Genomic DNA, 16682 nt, shown 5'->3' on the forward strand with positions numbered 1-16682 from the left:
ACCCTCATAATCAATAATTGTCTAGAAGTGCTTCAAGAAGTAAGTGAAGGCTCTACTACTCAAGATTACGGCTTATGTAGGGAAAGATAAGCAGAAAAATCAGCCAAAGGAAGAGATGCATAGGGCAGAATCTAGAGGGGTTCCAAATATGAAGCTTCCATTGTTCTCAGGATATGTTGCCCTGTAAGCATTGATGGTGACAGTATGTACACACAAAGAATTGATTGCCAGGGAAGATCATCCAAGCCTTGGTGTCCAGAGTTTTTATTGGGGCTTCATTAATGACTGGTTGATTGTTCATGTGATTGAATTCAACCTCCACATCTACTGATACTACATTATGCAAAGCCCCCATCTAAATTTCATGGTTGATATTTCTGATTACCTCAACCTGAAACTATTGAATTTGACTGGTCCTATATAAACTAAGATAGTCAAGGCAAGGTCCAGACCTCTCTTCAGGCTCACACTCGCTCTCGCTCTCTCTCTCTCTCTCTTAATTGCTATACTGGGGATTGAACCTAGTGGTGATCTACCTGTGAGCTATATCTCCAACCCTTCTTATCTAATTTTTCCCCCCAAATAGGGTATTGCTAAGTTGCTTAGGCTGTCCTTGATTTTACAATCCTCCTGCCTCAGCCTCCCAAGTAGTTAATATGACACCTGGCCAAAGCCAAACATTTTATATACATTTCCTAATATTAAAATGCTTAAAACTAAAATAGGTTGTTTTCTGTTCAAGAAGGAAATGTTTTGTTTTAGTCAAAAGACTAGGCACAAGATAAAAACTGCTACTGTTCAAGAGTAGACATTGTATCCAAAATGAAGGATTTTTATCTTTTGGATTCTTTTAGGTGACCCTGTTGCATTATCCTTGTATCTTCTAGGAGATTTATTTCTTTGATAGTGTCCCATTAGCCTGTGGTTCTTCCTCCCAATTGCTTATGAGAGAGAGAGAGAATATGGAACTGAGTTTTGAAAACAAGGGTTTTCTGGGAATGAGGTATCTTGGTTCTACTGAGAGATCCCTTTTAGCTACCAAATGAACTTTCAATAAAAGCTACAAACCATAAGAGTCTTTTCTCCATTTTCATTTCCTTCATCTTCTAACTTTAGAAATCAGAACACTTAAGTTCTAGTTTTGATCTGCATTTACCTGAGCTGATCTTGGACACATTCTTTAATTTCTTTAGGCCTCATTCTTTGTTATTTTGTGTTTGTATTTTGTTTTTGATACTCAGGATAGAACTTAGAGGTGTACTATGACTATGCTACATCCTTAGCCCTTTTTTATTTTTAGAAAAGATCTCAACTAAGTTGCCAAGGCTGGCCTGGAACTTGAAATCTTCCTGCCTCAGCTCCCTGAGTCATTAGAATTACAGGGGTGCACCACTGTGCCTGGCTTTTTATCTGAATGACTATAATCTACATACCATAGAGTTTCTCATCCTCTATACTATTGACTTTCGGACCTTAGAATTCTCTTGTGGGAGTTTTTTGGTTTTATTTTTTGTGGTTCTTGGGATTGAACCCAGGGTTTGGGCATGCTGGGCAAACACTCTCCCATGAGCTCCACCCTGATAATCCTTTGTTTTGGGGCCTTTGTATGTACTGCAGGATGTTTACCAGTACCACTTCCAGTTGTAGAAATGTCAGGGGTGGTGGAATTGACCCTGTTGAGAACTACTGAGTTTACATATTTATACCTTTTAAAGCCAACATTTGAAGGTATTATGGCAAGCCTATGGTTTAAATCTCCTGCTCATGCCTGAACACTGTTTGTTCACAGGAGTACAATGAGTATTTTCCTAAGTATTTAAAGGAAGGGGAATTATGACTCAACGTAAGGAAGAGTTTATGGTAAAAATTTGTCTTTATTTGTGAATTTATATTTTTCTCAGTAGTGCATAAATCTCTATGATGAATTCACAACCTAAACAGGTAAATTGATAAAAGATGTCCACAATATGATACTTATAACTAAGCATATTTAGCTTATAACTAGGCATAGTTGTATATATTGAGGAAATTGGAGCATAAAAGGAACTTCAGATTTTTAGATCTTAGGATTAATCTTGTTTCCAGCTGCTCTTATACTTTATTTCCAAGATTTACAAAAAATTAATTTGGAATCAGGAAACCAAGGTTTAAGTTCCAGATGTCCTTGGAGTCATATGAATGCTTTATAACAGAAAGAGTATATAGAAGAGACAAGGTTTATTTCTTCTATTTTTTTTTCCACAGGGAGCTGCTTAAGTATGTTATGTGATATGCATACATCTGTATTTTAGTTTAGTAGCCCCAATGTTGAAGAATAAAGTGAAAACATATGTGTAGTGTTTCAGATAGTATTTAAATACAAGCTAAGCATTTTCAACCAGTATTGTTTTGAACTAATTTATGAAGCATCTTGAATTTTTATTTTCTTTCTAAAAGCTAAGTATATGTTCAGTTTTACTGTTTGTGTGTGTGTGTGTGTGTGTGTGTGTGTGTGTGTTGCTAGGGATTGAACCCAGGGCCTCACACAAGCTAGGCAAGCACTCTACCACTGAGCTACATCCCCAGGCCTTTAAATGTATGTTCACTGTGTGTTTCTTGATTAAATTTGGATTTATGTTATGATTTGGATTTTTTGTTAATAGTTTTAAATGGTTTTTAAATGTATTAGTCTATTAGCTAATACAACTACTTTGTTGTGTAATGGAAATAATGAGAAAAATTGTAGGTGTATTTTCATGTTTTTCTTTCTTATTATAAATATCAAATCAACTAGTATGGTTTACTGCTGCAGTACAGGGACTCTGCAATCTTTATGGCCTAGTTAAAGAAAATACTTTATTCTTCAGTTTCTCCTGGGGAACCTAAAAATGATTATGCTGTTTTGTTTGTTTTATGTTTAATGAGAAATACTTGGGATAGGTTTGAGTTGCCAAAGAATAAATGGTGGTTACTCTACCTCCTCATTGGGCTTTTAGCTGGAGGATGTTTGTTGATGCACTTCTTATACATATTTGTAGAGAGGAACCAGAGCAGAGTGGAGTTGAGTTGTTCTGCCTGATAGGAAGAATTTGGGTGGAAGAGCAAACTTGTGAGGGTGATGGAGAGAATACTGCCATCCTCATCCTGTTGAGCCATTTTTTGAAAGATGTGAACTATCTTTCACAAGTTAGTTGCTTTGGAAAGCTAAACTATCCACAGTGACTATGCATTTGTTTTTTTGTGGAGTACATACCCTGGTAAAATCATTAGTAACGTCTCTCTTGTCCATCAATCTTGTGTATGAGAGAATGTTGGAAGAACCTGAAAAGAGGTGCTGACTCCTTTCTGTGCACACTCCAGTACAGGAAAGCCAACACGAGCACTCCAGAGTGTCTAGCACCGAGACCCATGGGCTGCAGGCCAGACCTCCTGAGCAAGAGGTGTTTATTGGATACCTGCAACTGGCATGCACTTTCTATCTTTGTATCAACTATATAAGAGCCATCTTCCTTTAATCACTAGGAAAGAGGACTGGGGATGTGACTCAGTGCTAGAGTGCTTGTCTGGCATGTGTGAGGCTCTGGGTTCAATCCCCAACAGCACACACACACAGAAAAGAAAAGAAAAGAAAAGAAAAACTAGAAAGGGGAGGCTTAGGAAAACCAAATAACCTACTCAAAGTTACCTGGCTTAAAAGTGTTAAATCAGGCTTTATACCCAAATATGTGATATCAAAGTCCTTGTTTTGAATTGCTAAATTGTGTAGTTTTATTTTTGATAAGGATGTTCTTTGAGAATTTAAATTATTTTTTATAAGTTCAGAAAGATAAAAATAGAAGCTCCAGAATTCTGAAAATTGGAAGATTTTTTACTTTTTAAACTTTGTAAGAGTTCAAAAAAGTAATTACTACTTCTTTATGTTAATCTCAGCCAAGAGCTTTTTTCTCCCCTTCTGTTGGTCAGTTCCTGTCACACATCAAGATAACACTTCTTTCTGTAGCCTTCAGCAACTTCAGCAGGTCCTCACAAGGGGTAATGGTGGTGGTATCTGTGCTCACACGATTTTTCACAGTTGCTGCCTTTTCAGCATTTTCTTCCTTTCTTCTTTGTGTTAGGAGGAGCTATTTGGTCTTATTTTCTTTATTTTTTGGTACCAGGGACTGAACCCAGGGGTACTTAATTGCTGAGCCACACCCCAAGCCCTTTTAATAGGGTCTCACTGAGTTGCTTAGGGCCTCAATAAGTTGCTGAGGCTGGCTTTGAACTTGCAATCCTCCTGCCTCAGCCTCCTGAGCTAATGGGATTACAGACATGTACCAGTGTGCTCGGCCAAAATATCTGCTTTCCTGAGCTAATTCACATTCAATGCAATTCACCCTTTAAAAGTATATGATTCAGTAGAGCTTAGTATTTTCAGGCTTTTGTATAGCCATCAGCATAATCATTTTTAGGTTTTTTTTCATCACCCCTAAAAGAAACCCTGCAATCCATTAGGAGTCACTCCCCATTTTTTCCCTATTTCCCTACCCTGCTGCCTTAGATAGCCAATAAATTTTGTCTCTATAAATTTCCATGTTCTGCACATTATTTACAAATGAAATCATTCGGTATGTGTTCTATAGCTGACTTTTACCATGCATAATGTTTATAAAGGTTTATTCAAGTTGTAGCATGTGTTAGTGCTTCATTCCTTCTTATGACTGAATAACATTCCACTATATAGATAAACCACATTTTGCTTATCTGTTCATAAGCACTTGGGTGGTTTCCTTTTTGACTCTTATGGACAATGCTGCTAGGACATTCATGTACACATTTTTGCATGATCATTGTGTTCAATTTTCTTGGATTCATAAATGGAAGTGGAATTACTGACTTATGTATAACGTTAGCTTTTGAACAACTGCCAGATTGCCTTCTGAAGCAGCTGCACCATTTGACGCTCTTCTCAGAAGTGTGCAAGGGCACCAATTTCTCTGTCTCCTTTCTAACAACTCTTATTTGGTTTTTGATTCCAGCCATCCTAATGAGCATGAAGTGGTATCTCACTGTGATTTTGAAATGCATTTATCTGATGGATCCTTATTAATTTTAAATTGCTCTAGGTTAGAAATAGTCTTACCTTTTTTGTCCCTATTAAATACTCATGGTGTTTTCCACCTATTAATTCATAATAAATGTTTGGATTTATGACACGGTTTTTAAATTTTTCAAGAAAGAGAGGTGGGGCTCGGGCTGTAGCTTGGCAGCAGGGTGCTTACCTAGTATGGGTGAGGCACTGGATTTTATCCTCAGCACCACATAAAAATAAGCAAATAAAATAAAGGCATTCTGTCTGATTATTGCATATTGTCCAAATTGTTATTATGTATTTGGGATTCCTCGTATAATATGTTAGCCTTGGATTGGTATGCATTTCTCTTTTTTTGATTCTTTAATTTTTTAGTTTATTTATTCTAATTAGATATATATGACAGCAGAGTGCATTTTGATTCATTGTACACAATTGCAACACAACTTTTCATTTCTCTGGTTGTACACCATATAACATTGCACCACATGTGCAGTCATACATGTACCTAGGGTAATGATGTTCATCTCACTCCACCATCTTTCCTGCCCCCCTGCCCCCTCCCCTTTGCTCAATCAAAGTACCTCCATTTTTTGCATCTCCCCCTTCCCCCATTATGGATCAGCATCTACTTATCAGAGGAACATTCAGCCTTTGGTTTTTGGGGATTGGCTTACTCCACTTAGCATGATATTCTCCAATACCATCCACTTACCTGCAAATGCCATAATTTTATTCTCTCTTAATGCTGCATTTCTTACCTGAGGAAATCTATGAAATGTTTGCCTGGTAAATCAAGAGACTTGATCACAGCAGTTAGAATCTTTGTTATAAGGTACACTTAAAATACTTCAAAATGATAGATTAAAGAATATGAGTGATTTTTAAGATTTTAGAGAAGATGTTAAAACTTGTCTATTATAGAATTATAAAGGATCTATATTCACCTTTAGCACCATGTCAATAAACACTTTAGCACAAAGTAAGTATGCACTGTACTGTGTTAGGAAAACAGAAGGGCTTTTTATTATATAAAATGACTTATTTTGGCAACATTAATTTAACTTGGTGAACAAAGCAGTTATTTATCAGCATATCTTTATATAACTAAAAGAAAGAGAGAGAGAGAAAATGGAACACAATAAAGATTTTGGACTATTGCTAAATTTTCCTAAAAGACAAATTGCTCTGAAATAATCTGGTGGTTTTTAGTTACCTCTTTGATGCTTTAAGAGAAAAGTGTGAACATGTGATTTCATAAATCTGTGTGCTTTGGATTCTTAGTAAGATGGCCTCTTGAAAATAAAACATATTCTGTGCTCCTAATAGTAATCCTAGGGTACCATAATGAATGAGTAACAACTACAAGCTTGAAGTCTGAAGACAGAGTGGAAGAAGACAGTGTATTGCTTAAATAAATGCTTGCTTTTTACACTGATGTGCCCTACTGTTATCAGATGTCCTCAGAGTGATGGAATGGACTTGACTCTGGTCTCCTGGCTAATGCTATTTTCTTAATCATTCTGTGGAAATTACTGTTATGAGAATCGGCATGTTCACTTTTTTTTCTAGCTTGATGATGTTTAAAAATTTGAAAAAAGTAAAAGAAGCCATTGAAGTTTAGTTTTTTATTCTCACTATTTCTAATTGATATTTCTAAAGATCTATGTCATTTGAGTAAGTTCTAATGCTATACAGTGATGCGGTTGATTGTTAAATGCAAGTCTGGTTTTATACTAATAGATAATTCTGGATATATTATTTTGCACAATTATGTGTTCAGTTAGTTATAAATTTTATGAAGTCATAAACATATACCTATATAATTTCTTGCCATTCTTGAGTTTCATAGTAGTGAGGGTTGAAGTGTTCTTCTGTCCCTTCTGTTTCTTGGCCTTCAGGAGTGTTATCATGATCATCCCCATCATCTTCATCATCATCTTGAAATCTCCCAAAAACTTGGGTCTTCAGTTGGATTGTTTGACCATTTGTGCTTCTTTGTTCACCATAATAAATACTATGTATATGAGGGAAGCAGGAGAAGATATATGAATTTATGGGTTCTTTCAGCTTATTTTGGTCCACACGAAGGTATGTTAAATGGTGAAGATGTAGTGAGTCAATAGAAGGACACATCATTGTCACATTGATATCTGAAAAATACGAATTAAAAATTAAAACCAGTTTATATTCATAATTCTATGCAGGGTTTTATGTTACATGAAATAGTTTTATTAAATATTTATAAGTGGTTTTAGGTTCAATTATTATTTGATGCTAAGGAAAATGAAAGTATAAATGAATTTTTGTTTCCAAAGTTAATATAAATTTACTGACTTCTGATTACTTAATAAATTCTTAATAGAAACAAATAAAATAAAAATCATTCATAGTCCAACTACTCAGGGGACTTATATTTATATTTCTTTATATACTCTATTAGTACAATTTCATAATATTCAAGATAATAAAATTTTAATAGGAAAGACATACACTTAATGGAAAACCTTTTTCTGGGGTCAGTTTTTATATTTTCCTTAGCCAATTTCAGAGCAGCACTTTCTCATAATTTATAAAGTGTAGATTATTGACAATTTATTCCTTTAAGAGGCAAAATACATTTCTTGTTCATTAAAATATATAAAATTTTACATACTTTCTATTTCATTATTTTCTAGGTATAGGTGTTCCAAATTTCTTGGAATGTAAAATGCTTGCTTCAATTTGTTGTGTCCGATGTTGAGCTCTATAAGGTTGGAAAGATTAAAGATGTTATATGGGATGTCTTGCAGTTTGTTGTGTGACATTCTTAGAGCATGAAGTTTTGGAAGTTCATCAAAGTATTTGTCTGGTATAGAAGAAATTGAATTATTTTCTAAAGATAGATACATAAGTGAGGAAGGTAATCCAGGAGGCATTGATTCTAATCTGTTATGACATAGGTTGAGCTGCATTAATTTTTCCATCTTGGCAAGGTTTTTTTCTTTTAACGTAGAGTCATGAAGGTGATTATAACAGAGATCGAGCATAGTCAAGTTTACCAGCCCATCCATGGCACTTGTGTGTAATGTGGAGATTTCATTGTAACCAAGGAGGAGTCTTTCCAGAGATTTAGGAAGAGGAAATGGAAATTCTTCTAAATTGTTATGCTCTAGGTGAAGTTGTAGTAGATTTGAAAATTTTGCAAACACACCATAATCAATCTTTTGAGATTTAATTTTGTTGTGGCTGAGGTTAATTTCTTTAAGATGAGTTGCGTTGATGAATGAATTTGCAGTCACAGCCTCAATTTCATTGAACTGAAGGTAGAGTTGCTGGATATGCATTGGAATATTTGGGATAGTCTTGAGTTTGCGATTGTCACAGTACATCGATGTTGGAAAGTTAGTTGGACAGAAGCATTCACTGGCACAACCTAAACTATGCTGATAAAAAGGAACTCCATATTCTACATGTTGACGAAATTGGATTTCTGGTTCATAATCCTCATTTGGTTCTTGGTCATAATCTTCGTCCCATTGATAAGTTTCATATTGGCAGGATACTTTGTCTCCAAAAAAGAAGAAAAGGACATATACTAGACTTAAAAAGCCCATGTTCTTTTTTTTTTTTTTTTTTTTTTTCCTATTGCAAGGAGAAAAGGAAATATATTGTGGGAAAAAAATGAATGAAACTCAGAATAATTCTCATTTAAATTGACAATTATATACAATATATTATGTTGTAGATAAGATAATATCCAGAAGAATGGGCAATACTGAAACCAAAAGTAATGATTATATACCAATGAAGCAGAATTTAAAAAACAAAAAATCACCTTGCACTGGACCAGAATCAAAGGTCTAGTGTTGTATGCTTTTTACTAAGAAACCATTCTTTTTCATGAGAACCTCAGTTATCTTGCTTACTCCCCTAGTATTAGCTACCTGACATGACTCAACTACAGTCAGGTGCTCCCTCCACTGTAAATGTTGGGTGTTTTTACCAGCCATTCCATCCTTTAGTGATGGTTACTCCCTATGAGAGGAGAGACCTATGTTTCTGTTAGAGTGCTTTTGCTAATTAGATTCCTAGTGTAAAGCTAAAATCCTCACAACTTCTATTACTGGTACCCTTTAATCCCCTTTGAAAGAATACGAAATGTGCCCTTTTATGTGATAACATGTGATACTTAGAAAAACCTAATTTGTTTCCTCTTGATGCTTTCCAAGTCTATTTTGCACCTTCAAATTGTCCTCATGAAACAGTTTCCAGAGTCTAATTTCTCTGTTTGAGTAACAACTTCAAATATAATATCTATATCCTGCCAAGTTTAGTTTCTAGTAAATTAGTCTTTATGTTTTCTTCCTAACTTCCTTATTTCCACTAATATTTTTAGTTAATTTCTAGATATACATATATTCAAAACACAACTTTCCCTGTCTCCTAGGAGTTTAAAGTCTAGTGGAGAATCAGGGAAGCAGAGAGTGCAGTGCAGCACAGCAGAAGGACATTATGTGGAGTAGGATTGTAAGGGGAAAGATTTCTTATACAGTTAACACTTGTATCGTTGAAACTTATAGAGAAGAGTATTATATCTTAAGACTGAAAATTTGCATTTCAGTCTTGTTACTGAACATATGTGTCTCATGGTGCCAGCTACTTGGGAGACTAAGGAGGCTTACTTGATCCTAGGAATTCAAGACCAGCTTGGGTAACACAGTGAGACTGTCTCAAATAAATAAACTGAAAGTTACAAAATTATGGTTGAAATTATACTTAGCCTGCTTATTTCACCTGGTAGTTGTTGGTATCATATGAGATACACATTTAAAAGTACTTTGCAAATTGAAAACTGCTATACACAGGTAGAATGAATATATTGTTTAGGAAAAACTTAGATTTTACCTCTTTTTTTTTTTCCTTTTCCTGAGACTTTTTTTTTTTTTTTTTTTTTTTGCTATCCTTCTCATCTAGGGTTTCATGAGAGAACAAATGTTTGTAATGAAATTACTTATCTCCTCTTCATCTAGAACGGTACTATCCTTTATCAGTATAATTGAGAAGATGCTACTTGAATCATTTTCTCTTCACAGAATACCATTTGAGAAAATCTTGAGTTCTTGTCCGAAATTTTAAAAATGCATACAATGTAAATATTGTATGTGTTTAGGATTTGAAACACTTATTCAAATAGAGTCAGAGGCCCTTGATCCTTTTTCCTTCCATGACCTTGTCCTCCATTCTTCCCATGTACCCACATCCTAGGTTTGTCATTATCAGTATAGTAACCCCCTCATACTCTCAATTTTGCACATCTCACACTCTGACCACTATCTTCATATGGTAATTCCAAATGCAATAATTCTCCAGTTTCAGTGAAATGTAAAATATATTAATCCTACTGTCTTTTCATTGCATTTCGTCCTTCACTCCCAATATCATGAAGATATACCACTCTGGTGTTTATCCTGAAGAATTAAAGTCATCCTACTGTAGTGACACATGCATACCCATGTTAACAGCAGTACAATTCACAATAGCCAAACTATGGAACCAGCCTAGATGTCCATCAACAGATGAATGGATAAAGAAAATGTATTACATATACACAGTGGAGTTTTATTCAGTCATAAAGAAGATTAAAATTATAGTAGAGGATAGGAAAGGTAGCAGAATACAACAGTTACTATTATGGTATTATGTAAAAATGTGGATGTGTAACCGATGTGATTCTGCAATCTTTGTAATATTTTGAATAACCAATAAAAAAAAGAAGATTAAAATTATTTTATTTGCAGGAAAATAGATGGAACTTGAGAATATTATGTTAAGTGAAATAAGCCAAACTCAAAGTCAAGGGTCATATATTTTCTCTCTTAAGTGGAAGCTAGAGAGGAAAAAGGAAAAGAGGGAGGAGAGGCTCATGAAAATTGCAGAGTGACCAGTAGAGTAGAGGAAAGGGACCAGCGGAAGGGAAGAGGAGGAGGAAAAGTGGAAATACTGGGAAATAATATTGGCCAAATTATATTATGTGCATATTCAAATATGAAACAACAAATCCCACCATATGTACAGTTTTAATGCAGCAATCAATATGGAGAAAAAAATAAGAAGTACAGGTTTTAAAAAGAAAAACAGGACCAAACTAACTGGTCTTACTCTCAATTCTCAACTACAACCTTAATCTTTCATGGCTGTTTTACCTTAGTTAATCTCCTTTCCTTCTCAACTACTATTGTTTTTCCATCCTCTTTCAAGTTTCTAAAACCTTATTCCCCTTTATTGTTTCGGATGATGACCTTACTACCCTTTTGTAATCAAGAAAACCAAATCAAATAATTATTTATTCCAATGTATTTTCTTATATTTATCCTACAAGAAAATGCAAAACAATGGTCATCCCTTTACCAGTACATGATTTTGTAAATACTTGAAGTTTCTTTTTGCAGATCTAGATACATTACATTTGTTGTTCATTCTGCATCCTTGAAGGAATGTTAGGGTTCTCATAGAATGAGGTGAGGATGATTATTTCCAGTTGGAAGAGCTGAGTAACAGCATAGAAGGAACAAAGTATGAGTTATTTGAGAAATGGTGGTTAACTGCTAAAGGAGCAGAATAAGACTACTATAGCCAGAATCTGAATAGAATACATTCTGACGTAAAGGATTTTCACTCTAGGGCTGGGACTGTGGCTCAGCAGTAGAGTGCTTGTTTTGCACGTGTGGGGCACTGGGTTCTATCCTCAGGACCACATAAAAATAAATAAACAAAATAAAGGTACATCTACAACTAAAAAAATATACATTAAAAAAAGAATTTTCCCTCTAGAAATGAATGCTTAATTTAGTGAATTAATGAATTTGAGCTGTAGTTCTTCATTCTCTAGTGTCATTGGGTGAAGTAGGAGAGAGTCTCCAGAGGAGGTGTAGTGTCGGATAGGTTATAATTTCATCCCACAGGGCAGTGTTCAGAGCAAGCCAGCTCTCTGTGCCAGGCTGGAAGCTTCCATGCCTCTGCTTCATGGAACTTTTTTTTACCTGCTGTAGTTATTCTGCTAGCTATTGTATGGGATGTGTTTAGTAATAATATACAAATATCAGTGGTTAGTTTGATTGAGTTCCTTTAGTTTACATATGTCTTGAATTATTTCTAAATGTAAAGCACTGTGCTAAATTGGTGAGGAACACAGAAATGAAGAGGACATGAAGCCATAGTCCCTTCTATAAAGAGAAATGTTTTAATGGAAGAGAGACACACCACAAAATGAACCTTAACCTAACACAGAGGATTGTGTAGTTTATAGCAGGCACAGACAATGCTGTGTGGCCCAGGAGCTTGACCCTGTTGAGGGCAGTGGAGAAGTCTTTTTTAGATATCATTTAACCTAGACTTTGGGAAATTGGCAGAAACTGGTATAGAAAATCCTATACATCTTATTATGGATTATATTTTATAGGAAATTCTATAGGGTTTTTATTATCACTCATTATACTATAGCATATAAGTTTTAGTGCCACTAAAGCCATCAGAGTTGGGTCTATAAAACTGCTACCTTCCCAGAAGATGAAGGTGGAAGCTGAGAGGTAGAGATGAGCCATACCACTGGACCAGGCCACACAGGAGTCTGTCTGCAGCCAACTTTCACACAGGATTTTTTTTTTTTTTTTTTAAACCAGGGATTGAACCCAAGGCTGGCCACATCCCAAGCCACTTTTATTTTTTATTTAGAGGCAGGGTCTCACTAAGTTGCTTATAGCCTCACTAAATTTCTGAGGCTGGCTTTGAACCTGCAATCCTCCCACCTCAGCCTCCCAAGCTGCTGAGATTACTGGCATGCAGCACCACACCTGGAAATGTTAAAAGAATATTGCTCACTAACATTTAGTCTGAATTTTATCTTTGTGTTAATAATTTTAGATATCATAATTTAGCAAACTTACATTTGAGAATTAGAGTCTGTTGTTTAACAATTATGAAAAATTTGGGGGGGAAAAGGATATGTGAATGATATCTTTGACCCTACACTTAATTATATACCTTTGACTAAAATCCAAAACTCATTACTGTTACCTCTCCGAAAATAAAGGGCATTCTTCATGCTGTCAACTTTTATTCTTTGAGGGCACCTAAGAAGAAATACTTCCCTGAAAAGCAATTTCTCTTCTAAACCCGAACTCATTTTAAACATTCCCTCTGTATTTGTAACCCTCTAGTGCCACTTGTCCTGCCCTCTTTTAATCAAGTGTAGTTTCCTATCTGAAATTAGCCTCTTTCTATCCATACACTCATCAGCTCTGATTCCTTTTCCTTGTTCCCTGTGATAATTTTTCCTGTTGTAATGATCTTATTTTATTTATCCAACTAATCTCAACCATTTGCTAAGAATATTTTTGCTACTTTCACTTTCTTATTCTACAGTCTATGCCTTGTTCCTTATAGGAAAACTCACAGCAAAACATTAGCACACACATCAGTCATCTCATTTCCTGGCCCTAATTTTTATTGTTGTTGTACTGGAGATTGAACCCAGAGCCTCACACATCCTAGGCAAGTGCTCTACTACTGGGCTATACCCCTCACCCTGCAAGCTCTAATTTTTAACAAAATCAATTATGATTATAAGTGATCAAAGTTTTTTTTGAATGGATGATTGAATTAATAAGTTATAGATTTCATCTTGTTAGCAATGCTTCTTTTTACTAATGTTGATTATCTCTAGGCATTTATTTCACGATTGTGATTTCTTCAGATGAACATTAAGAACTTGGCTATTGTCTTTTCTATGAATATCTTGTCTTAACAATACTCACTCTCTTATTACACTGTCCAGTAGAAAAATAATAAAAGGAAAACTTAAAACAAAACATAAACATAAATATATATATATATATATATATCAGTTTCTTTAACATTATCCATTAATGTGAGTTTTCATATCATATATTACAATAAAAGCTTCTATATCATAAATTTCTCTTATGTGGAGAAAAGCACTCATGCCTTCATCAAGAATCTGATTGAAATTCTTTATAAAAATGAGGTATATTTACTTAGCTCTGGAAAGTTTTAAAAGAGTCATGGCATTTTATTATTTTAAGGATTCATTTGCATGCTATACTAGCATTGTAAGAAACAATATTCAAGTTTTGTCCAAAACAATTTTAAATTTCTAAAATTCTTTTGCTATTTAAAAATTTAAAACTCAACTATTTTTAGCCATGATGCATTTAATTATTGATTACCATGAACTCAAGTAACTGTAGTAGATCCTTCAATAGATTGAATAAGGCAATTGTGCCTTCCCTTTCAGAAAAGGGTAAATGAAAACAAAACATTTTATGTTGGGAATTTGATTAATAGAAAAACTTTGAGAAAATCTTGAATGTAATTATCCATCATCACTACAGCTAGACTCACTAGCACTATTCATGGATCAAAAACATTAGATATTTTTGTCATTTAAAGTTGAGAGACGAAAAAATAAAGACCCGAGAGAGAGAGAGAGAGAGAGAGAGAGAGAGAGAGAGAGAGAGAGATGATCTGATAATCTTTTCTTTCTTAAAATTTAAAAAAGTCTAAACAAAATTGTTGGGTAATCTTATATTAGAAATTTAAACTCACTCTACTTATTTGTTTCTCTGAATTTGCTTAATCAAAATTTAAATTTTGTACTATTACCAGATTTTGCTTCCCAAAATTGTGCTTTTATGGTAGTTGCAGTCTATTTAACATTAAACAAATCTAAAGTACTTTTTAATTTCAACAGTAGGAATACGTTCTTTAAAAATTGAAAATTATTTTATCATCATACCTGTTAAATTTGCTTTAGTTTTCAAGGGTTGATGAATTTGCAAATCCTTTAAATGAATCAGAAATTCCTAAATTCTTTAACTGAGTCTCTTTAAAAATCCACAGTTACTCTGTGTCCAGACAGGGTTGTCCCTTGAATTACTATAGCAATTTAAGCAAATACAATCTGGTTGGAAAACACTTGGGTTGAATTAAAATTATGTATTTCTTTTCATTACACAAAACTTTGAGGATTCAAATTAAGATGTTTGTGTTCTTGGTCAGATTTATGTGGCTTACTTCTTTCTTTTCCCCTTAATTTTGGTTTGAGGTGTGGCAAGAATTTCCTCTAATATGAAAGGAAAACAGAACTAAATGAAACAGCATGTACTGATTACTGTTTTTATTTTCATTTTCATGCCAGAGAATTCTTCAAATTAAGGTCCCCTGTGACAAGGAGGCCAGTATCTCGGAAATTTAAGGTGGAACTCAGAATTTTAGTCCCTGGGTTGTCTAACATCTCATGCTCACATCATTGCTTCCCTTTGTTAAAGGAATCAGAATAAAAATATTTCATATCAAATTTATTCTTTTGTTTTGTTTTTGGTATTAGAGATTACACCCAGAGGTGCTTAAGCACTGAACCTTTTTAAAAACAACAACCAAAAAAAAAAAAAAAAAACAGGTTCTCACTAGGTTGTTTAGGTCTCATTAAATTGCTGAACTGGGCTTTGAACTTACATTCCTCCTGCCTCAGCCTCCTAAATCACTGGGATTATAGGGGTGAGCCATGTGACTGGCTCAAATATATTTTTTTAAATGCAGTAGATTTTCATTGGTTTCACAAATTAAAGATGTAACTTTTCCATACAAAAATTGATACCTTCTTTTCTGTTAGTTATCCCTTCTCTCATCTTGCTCCTGAATATACTCATTAGAATGCCTAATGACCTTTAAAATAAAAATGAATCCTTTACTGTGGTAGTCTTTGCCTTGCACTTTGAGGGTATGTCTGATTTCTTCTGGTACTGAATAAGGTGAAATGAAAAGATTCTGTGGCCTGATAACTATTGCCTTTATTTTGCAGATTTAGAAAATGTCCCCATTTCACTGAGCTCTCCCTGGTAAAGAGTAACAGCTAAGAAGCCTGCTTAGATGCTAAATTTTTGTGCTAATGTTTTCATATTGAAACAGAGTTAACTTGTATCTCTTGGCAATGGGACCTGTGTTCTTTTGGGGAGGGAGGATTCTTTCAAGCTTGAGCAAATAAGGTAAAGTAAACCTTGTAGTTCGTTTTTGGTTCCTAAAACCATGTTTTCTATTAAGATTTTACATAGAACTCACAGATTTATTTTGTTATGTTTCAGATTTAAGAAACATATACAGCGTTTCAATATTGTAAAAATCTAGCCTATTATTTGAGACATTGGTATGTAAAACGTGGCAAAACATTTGGGCCAAGATTCCATTTTGTTACTGATCTTTTCCATATGTTTCCTATTAGTATCTTTGTTCTTAAACCTCAGGCTTCCACACAAGGAAAAAAGAGCAGATCTGTGTAGTTTTTTAAAAAGTTTTAATGTTTCCACAGTTCTTTGGAAGATTAACTTAAAATTAACCACTTTATTTTTATATAATTCTTCATCAACTAGATGATTTGAACTTATAGTAGTGATTATGTTGTTCATGTTCCCAGCAAATGTGGAAAAATATTTAATGAATACATAGCTAGAGTACATAAAATCAAAACTGTCTAAAATTTTAAACTAGGTTGGCAGAAGATTAGAATTTAGAAGATCTAAATTGGCAGTGGTTGGAAATAGAGGGAGATGATGGTTAGAGTCAGACCTTCCAGGAA

At 34.4% G+C, this 16682-nt stretch overlaps 2 protein-coding genes across 2 annotated transcripts in view; one reads left to right on the forward strand and one right to left on the reverse strand.

The window, feature by feature from the left end:
* Window positions 1-16682, forward strand: part of Cenpp (centromere protein P) — a 227122-nt gene that overhangs the window by 72381 nt on the left and 138059 nt on the right. The gene's annotated exons all lie outside the window — the stretch shown is intronic.
* On the reverse strand, window positions 6076-8661 carry Omd (osteomodulin). The gene is made up of 2 exons (XM_076837366.2): window positions 7707-8661; window positions 6076-7203 (listed from the first exon to the last, which is right to left on the reverse strand). Exons 1-2 carry the CDS (start codon window positions 8644-8646, stop codon window positions 6869-6871), a joined length of 1275 nt encoding a protein of 424 aa, XP_076693481.2. The 5' UTR covers window positions 8647-8661; the 3' UTR covers window positions 6076-6868.

Source organism: Callospermophilus lateralis, chromosome 17 (genome assembly GCF_048772815.1).
Source record: "Callospermophilus lateralis isolate mCalLat2 chromosome 17, mCalLat2.hap1, whole genome shotgun sequence".
Classification (NCBI taxonomy): Eukaryota; Metazoa; Chordata; class Mammalia; order Rodentia; family Sciuridae; genus Callospermophilus; species Callospermophilus lateralis.

Excerpts from the sequence above, each read along its gene's own strand:
- Omd (XM_076837366.2), bottom strand. The coding sequence starts at position 8,646 with ATGGGCTTTTTAAGTCTAGTATATGTCCTTTTCTTCTTTTTTGGAGAC. Across the intron at positions 7,204-7,706 it reads AGAAAATAATGAAATAGAAA|ATATCAATGTGACAATGATG; the intron begins GTATGTAAAATT and ends CGTATTTTTCAG.